The sequence below is a fragment of the Pinus tabuliformis genome, chromosome 1_2, assembly GCF_031772625.1.
Source record: "Pinus tabuliformis cultivar Carrire ecotype Pingquan chromosome 1_2, CPIR1, whole genome shotgun sequence".
NCBI classification, from domain to species: Eukaryota; Viridiplantae; Streptophyta; class Pinopsida; order Pinales; family Pinaceae; genus Pinus; species Pinus tabuliformis.
This window is the reverse complement of record NC_142298.1, coordinates 576580722-576588941: the sequence shown is the minus strand read 5'-3', so window position 1 is coordinate 576588941 and position 8220 is coordinate 576580722. Positions and strand designations below refer to the sequence as shown.

The following is an 8220-nucleotide window of genomic DNA, read 5'->3' as shown; positions in this document are numbered from 1 at the left end:
CATAGTCTAGTTGTAGTCGACGCAGGACTTCGTTGGGTTCCCAAGTCTCAAAAAAAGTAAGGTAGTTGTGAGTATGATAGCTAAGGAGTGTCAAGGCATGAAAAGGAATGAAAAGGTTTGCTAAAATATTTCAGACAATGTCAACGCATGCTGAGTGTTAGGGAGTGTCAAGGTATCACACAGGATAACTAGGTCAAAATGCATGGAACCGAGAAAATCACAGTGTGCGCTAAGGAGAATTAACGAATTCTAGGTGTCCCAAGGATGAAGTCTATTAGGAGAAGTTAAGAATAGGAGTTGCAAGAGGCAAGCCTATAGTTATGATAAGGTGTGGACAAAGCCAGACTTGGTTGGGTTCCCAAGTCGCAAAAAAGTAAGGCTATATATGAGGGCATGACAGCTAGGGAGTGCAAATGTGTTCCAGGGAATTCTAGGAAGTACTAACACATGCTAGAAAGTTCCAAGGAATTCTAGGCATGGAAATACATGCCAAGTTCTAAGGCACGCCAAGATGTTCCAGGCACAAAGGTGTGGCGCCAACACATGCTAGTGAGTGTTAGGTCCAAGTGCTAGGGAAACACAAGGGAGCACTAGTTTCAAGTGCATGGAAATGAATGAATAAGAGTGTGACAAAGAGTGTTAGTGATTACTAGGTGTGCTAGGTGTTGGGGACTGATAGGATTTGCTAAGGAGTGCTAAAGCATGCCAAGGAGAATGAATTATGAAATAAATGCTAACATGTGCCAAATTGTGCCAAGGGATTGTCACACGTGTCGGGTTTATGGCATGTCAAGATGTAAACTATGTTTCTTAGTTGTTTTACGACCACAGTTGTATGTGAGACTTGTCTGCGTAACATGTTAAGTCGTATGAGTTTAGATTTAACATGAGTAGCCCAAGATGAGTTAGAGGAAGATCTTATGTGAACAAGGCATAGTCTAGTTGTAGTAACTGTAACTTGGTCAAGTTGTTGTAGTCGAGGTAGGATTTGGTTGGGTTCCCATGTTGCAAAAAATGTAAGGGTAGTTGTGAGAGCATGATAGATAAGGAGTGATAGGGCATGATAAGGAATAAAAACGTGCTAACACATGCAAACCACTGTTAATTCATGTCGAGGAATGTTAATGGTGAGTGTCAGGGCATAACAAGGGATAACTAGGTCAAAATGCATGGAGATGAACGAATAAGAGTCTGTGTCAAGAAGTCAGTGAATTCCATGTGTCCTAAGGATGAAGTATGTTAGGAAAATTTTAGAGCAGTACTTGTAGGAGGGAAGCCTACAATTGTGATAAGCGGATGAACAAAGTAGTTTAAGACAAAGGGAGACTTTGGGCTTGGTTGGTTTACCAAGTTGCAAAAAATGTAAGGCTATCTATAAGGGAATAACAACTAGGAGTGCCAATGTGTGCCAAGGAATGCCAAGAAGTGCTAACACATGATAGACAGACACAAGGCATGTTTTAAGGCATGGCAAGTTGTGCTAGGTGATATGGTGTCGTGCCAATGCATTATAGGGAGTGTTAGGGAATGTTAGGGAATGTTAGGAAACACAAGGGAGCACTAGTTTCAATCACATGGTAATGAATGAATACGAGTGTGTGATAGGGAGTGTTATAATGTTCCAAGTGTAGTAAGGAGGGTGTGATAAGGTATGCTAGGAAATGCCAAGGCATGCTAGAGTGCTAGGGAATCATGCCAAGATGTACCAAGTGCCAGAGTGTGCCAATGAATGCTAAGGAGTGTTAGTGAGTGTTAGGGAAACACAAAGGAGAACTAGGTCAAAATGCATGGAGTGAATGAATAAGAGTGTGCGACAGAGAGTGTGAACGAGTTCTAGATGTGTTAGGAGTGACATGTATGTTAGGCAATGCTAATGCATGTTAAAGTGATAGGGCAATATGAATCCTAGATGCCCTAGGTTCTGGGGTGTGCTGATGCATGATTGGAAGTGTTACAAAGTGCCAGAGAAACACAAGGGAGCACTAGGTCAATGTAATGCATGGAAATGAATGAATAAGCTTTTGTGACAGAAAGCGTCACTGAGTCCCAGGTGTGCTAAGGAGGGAGAGACAAGATATTCTAGGTAGTTCTAAGGCATGCTAAAGGCTAGGGAAACATGCCAAGATGTGCTAGGTGCTAGGGTGTGCCAGTGTATGCTAGGACTTGTCAAGGAGTTCCACGGAAACACAAGGGATTACTAGTTAAAATGCATGGAAATGAATGAATAGGAGTGTGTGACAGGGAGTGTCAGTGAGTTCTAGGTGTATGAAGGAGGGAGTGACTCTTTCACTTATGGTGAAGCCCAAACCGGTGATATAGCTATCGATCTTGGTGTAACAAGCACGCGGTGCTTGTTTGAGATCATACAATGCTCACTTGAGTCTACAAACATGAGACTGTTGATCAAATGTCTCAAAACCTTTGTGTCGCTCTATGTACACCACCCCCTTAATAACCCCATTGAGAAATGTTGTTTTTACACCAATCTGGTGGATATTCTACCACATCTGCATAGCCAGAGAATGAATTGATCTAATGGACGAGTACCTTGCTACAAGAGAAAAGGTCTCCTCACAGTCAATTCCCTAAACTTGAGAGTTCCCCTTGGCCACAAATCTAGACTTATACTTCTCTATGCTTTCGTCTATTTCCTGCTTCACCTTGAAGATCCATCTCAAACCCACTATCCATTTATATGCTAGTCTTGGGACCTTTTCCCAAACATTTTTTCTTTGCAATGGATTTGTATTCCTCCACCATTGCTTCAACCCATACAGGTTTCTCTATTTCTTCCTCAAAATATGATCGCTCAATCTCTATAATCTTAGTCATAAGAGCCATGTAGCCAGTGTACCTCTCTTCACCTCCTTTGCTTACGCAAATTTGAAGGATATCCCACATTCTACCTTGCATCCTGCACAATATATCAACTTCCTTAGTTATTTTTCTGCCTTCTTTTGATGGTTTCCTTGTTTCTTTGGAGAAAGAAAGGCTCCAAAAATCTTGAATTGCGACACATCCCTCATTCCTCCCGAGAAAGCCTCCTCCAGTGTAATCATTCCAAGAATCTGATGAGGATCTCGGTTCTACAAACAAAATGTTGTATTGCATGCCTCAAGCCACAAATGCAGAGGAAGGCCTTGGTCATGCAACATCACCCTCGCTGATCCCGAAATTCTACGGTTCTTTCTCTCAACCACCCCATTTTGATGTGTGCTGTGAGGTGTTGTCAACTCTCATAGAATGTCTTCTTTCACACATAAATTTTTAAATTCATTCGACACATACTCATCTCCATTATTTCTCCCAAGAGCCTTCACCTTCTTGCTGGTTTCTTTCTCAACCAGTGCCTTGAATTCTACAAACTTGGAGAACATCTCATCTTTATTCCGCATGAAGAGATCCAACACTTATGTGAGAAGTCATCAATAAAAAGGACACTATAAATTAGAGACTAAAATGTATCCGTGATCTCCATGTAAATTTTCAATTAAGATACATGAAGCAACAAGGACAAGTACACCCGTCGCTGAAAAAACATGCATATATCCACTCAAGAATTATCCAAAACTATACCAATTAAATTCATATAAAATATACAAAATAAATGAGATTCTGATAATAAGATATCTATAGTTAAAATATTTACATTTTTACTATGTAATTCATTTCTTTAAATATAATACAATTTATAAAAGAAAAATTTATCATATAAATAGCAACTTATTTAATTAGGGTAGCCTTGTTGTTTTTGAAGCACTTAATTATTAATTATTCTAATAATGAAATACTATATACCAAAATATTTTAGATTCAAATTCCCCAAACTACATATATTTACCTAAAAAGAATACTATAAACTGCTAAAAGATATAATAGTAACTATCTAGATTAACCACATGTCATGTGATTATTAAACCTACCCACTTACAAATTACCATTCATCTAATCACAATGTAAAAAATGTTGCCCTTGCCATATGTATACTACCAAGAACAAGTTTTGATTAATTTAACATATTTCTTGTAAACAAAACTTCTATTGAAGTGATGTTTCAAATTAAAATAGAAAATTTGATTGCATTCCTGTTTAAAATAAAAACAATATTTGTTGAATTTTTATTTTGTAATACACTTTGCTTCTACGAATGAAAGAGAATATGGAAGAAAGAGAAAGTGTATGTTTCTCCTTTAAGTTACATCTAACATAGCTGGGAAAAACAATCATCAAATGTGCACTTTATAATCCAAATTACCTCCCCAATTAGAATCACTAAAGCCAATGAGTTCAAACACATTAGAAGTGCAGTAATGAATATCAAAATATATAATTCCTTTCACAAAACTAAATGTCCTCTTAGATGGATTGATATGAATTTTAAATAGACTTTCATATACATTACAAGAGAAACTAAATAAAAAATAATATTTCTTGTGTGAATTAGAAATACTAAATTTTTTAATAATACATAGCAGCATCCTCTCCACACAACATAATATCATGAGAAATTGGGTTAGTGATTGATTTACAATCATCTATATCAAACTTCATAATAAGGAACATTTTACAATAGATAACCTAATTTACCTTGGAAATCCTAGATCATATCCCATAGTACCGTAATTGGACAGAGTAATCGCACTGGGCACAGATAGACTAGACAAAGGAGGCAATGTGTGGGTGTTGGTAGCACCATACATATCTTTGAAAATATTTTCCCTCCAGCCTTTTTGTAATTTCGATGAGTGCATTTCTAGCAAGACTGGGGTCTCCAGTAACCTGAACGACCTTCTCATTTTGGGAGGCACATTTTGGTCGCTCCTCTTTGCGAAATATGCGAATATTTGCTCCAGTGTGCTTCCGCATCTCACTGATGATGTTGCCACCTTTGCCAAGAAGGCAACCAATGTGCTTTGACGGAACAAGAAGCCTTGTACAAATGCCACCTTCATCTTTGTCACTAGTGCTTCCACTAGTCTTTGCTTGCAATTGGAGGACTGCCTCAAGCGTAGGCGAACCCCATCATTAGCCAACTCTGTTGAAGAAACTACAATTACACGTTCATCTGAATCTGAATCTGCGTCTTCGACCTTAATAATTGCTCCTGTGCCTTTCCTCATGCTTTAGATGATATTGCCACCCTTACCAATCACACCTCCAATTTTATCATTTGGGCATACTATTCGAATACGAAACTCTTCCCCACTTTTCTCAACAGCAGATTTCCTAGATTTTGGAGCAATGGCCGGAAGAGCAGGGTTATAACTAAGAGGCCATGAACTTCGAGCTTCACTTCCATATCCTCCCAGTGCTGGTAAATAGCCGGAGGCACAAGTACCAAGAATTGGAGGACCTGAACTGTGATGAGCAAACAGTGAATCTCGTTGTGGAACATAATTTGGCGTAGTAAATAATGCAGGTGCACCAGAAGGAAGGAGTGAAGTTGGGTTCGTTGCAGATAAAATATCGCTCCAACGAATTTGCTCCTTGGGCGGGTGTTTATACAGAAAAGCTGAAACTGCATACAGTGCTTTCTTGACAGCGGTTACATCAACAGATATGACGACGACTTCACCAAAACTAAAAGCACAGCCTGGCAACTCACCTTTTGGCCGTATCTGAATTTCTGCGCCGGATTCGCTCCTCAACTTTTGAATGTTATTTCCACCTTTTCCAATCAAACCTCCAATCTGGCTGTTAGCAGCCAGCAACCGAGCATTGTGTTGTCTCTTTTTGTCGTCGGCGTCATTATCTCTAGCAGAAGAAGATTGTTGAACAATAACAGAAGATTGTTGAACAATAACAGAATGCACTCTAAGAAGAGCATCCTGAGCAGCACACACAGGTTCAACTTCAACTTCATTCTCATTCTCACTCTCATTGCATTTCTTCTCCTTGTCATTGCCTGACGGTGATCTGAAGATTACTATCACACGATCATCAACGCCTGGAAGAGCAGCTATAACTTTGATCTTCGAGCGCGTCTCTTGAGTCACAGATTTTATAACTTTACCCGCCTTTCCTACCACATTAGCAGGGCATAGCAGGGCATAGTATGCGATACACGGTACTGTCAGCGCCAGGCAAAACTCGCTCTCTACCAGTGCCAAAGTTCCGCCTCTTATTTCCATCATTGTTCTCTGGAACCTCATTTTCCCTGCGTCCTCGCTTTCCAATGGCAGAGTAAAACCTGTCCATTGCTGGCAATCCTTTCACTTTCACAGATTAGATGTCTCCCTCTTTTAAGGAAAAACGCTGAGCCAGGAGAAGAAGTTCGTGTATTTGAATGCTATCTGTCTTCTCGAGTCTCCCACACCCTCCCTTCAAGGCCACTGATTTGTCCCTCTTATATGACATGCGTTAGGGCTTCTTAAGGCCGACAATTTGTTCACACGGTACCCTCGTGTTAAGACCGACGTGTGTGGGTTAGGTTTCCACTTCAATAATAGTATCATATTTTTATATTCCAATAGCAATATTAATCTAAGTGAAAGAACAGGAACCAGAAAACATTCTCCGTGTGATAGTTATTGTTATTTTAAAATTGTGTAGATAAATTTCCCACTTAAGTAAATAATTAAAATTTTTATTTTCAAAATTATAGAGTAGGGATATTGTTTGTTCACTGATTTTAGAATTTTAATTTAATTTCTAATAATAATTATACTATAAGGTATTTCTTTTGCAAAAAGCTCCCCTAGTTGCTATTCTATAATTGTTTATCGTTAGATTTATCTTTTGTTAGACGATTGAACAATGGTCTGATTTTAAAAAAATAGTTAAAAATAAAACACTAAAACATTGCCAAAAATTATAAAATAGTGATTAATTAATAAGTAATCAGAAAACAATTATTACACCATAATGTTAAGGCAGAGCCCCTCTTTCATGCGAATACATGCCTTGGCAGTAGGAGGCGCAAGTGGAGCAACTGCTCATTCACCAGCAAGTGCCCATGCAGGTGTTGAACGACTACTCATTCACCAACGATTGTCCCTACATGCGAACAAGTTGGTTATGATGAAGAAGCCAAGCTATGGATGGATGAAGTGGGGCGCACTGGATGATTGGGCTTGGGCATGGCTTATTAGTTAGGGTCATCCTAGGTTTATCAAAATTTGGTTTAAACGAGTGAATTTGTTTGTTTCTTTCATGTATTTGGTGATGGGTTCTTGCTTCTATTTTCTGTGACGATGGGTCATTAGGTTCTTTGACAATTCGTGATTTCAAGCCAACCTGCTTCTTCCTCTAATTTCTTGGTCTTTGTTGTGTGAGGTAAGTCGTATTTTCCCAGTGATAAGTTGCTGTGGCCATGCTCTCCTCTAATGATTTTATAAAAAAACGTATACAAAGTATATATATCGAATTGTAGGTAATATTACATGTATGATTTCTAACTCGTGTCTATGATGACAAAGAAATAAAGTTTTCCACTTGTTCTAGGGTGTGATACCTCTCTTTAAATATTGATTCTAGTATAAATTGTTTGAATTGTTAATTTATATTTAACTCAATCCTCAAAAATATATTGAGCAAAACCCTAATTATGAGAATCTGGAAAACTTGAATCCGTGGGCAGGTGTCAACAACATGACAAGAGCTGACTAGTGCATTGTTCCTTTGATTCATTGTAAGTGCATTTTCTTTATTTTCTTATGAACCTGCGTCTAAAAATTATATTCTGTTACAAAACAATAACTAAAACTACCCCTTTAAAATGTTGGTATGCTAGCTTATTTTGTCTCAAGAAATCTTGTCACTCTTATTCTTGAATAATGGCATTAATATGGGGATTGCAGGTGATCAGCTAAATGCTTATGATTGAATTCCGGAGAACATGTGTCTTTTCATTATATATCTGAAACTGTAAATTTTGGAAGCTTCTGTTAAATATAGAGCTCACTAATTATGGTATTCTCTTTATGTGTATAGAGGACACATATGTTAAAATGTTATAAAATTCCCTACAATGGAATTGATGCAAACCATCCAAGGATATGATACCTTTAAAAATTCCCTGCAATGAAATTTCATTGCTTCCCATTAATTTTGTATGTATTTTCTCCTTTCTCACATTTCCCATATTTCTTGAGGATTTTTGATGTTAATTAGTATCTCAAACATGAAATGCTTGGCTATCAGAAATTTATAATTAATTATTTATCCATTTTATTTTTTATCTCTTGTTCGCTTTACCAGAGCCTCACATTTAGGTTTAGA

The 8220-nt window shown here is 38.0% G+C and overlaps 1 protein-coding gene across 1 annotated transcript; it reads right to left on the bottom strand.

Annotated features, from left to right (window-relative positions):
• Positions 1 to 5123: 5123 nt before the first annotated feature.
• On the bottom strand, positions 5124 to 6152 carry LOC149206920 (KH domain-containing protein At4g18375-like). Its single transcript, XM_089397843.1, has one exon. It carries the CDS (start codon positions 6150 to 6152, stop codon positions 5124 to 5126), a length of 1029 nt encoding a protein of 342 aa, XP_089253969.1.
• Between the last annotated feature and the right edge of the window lie 2068 nt (positions 6153 to 8220).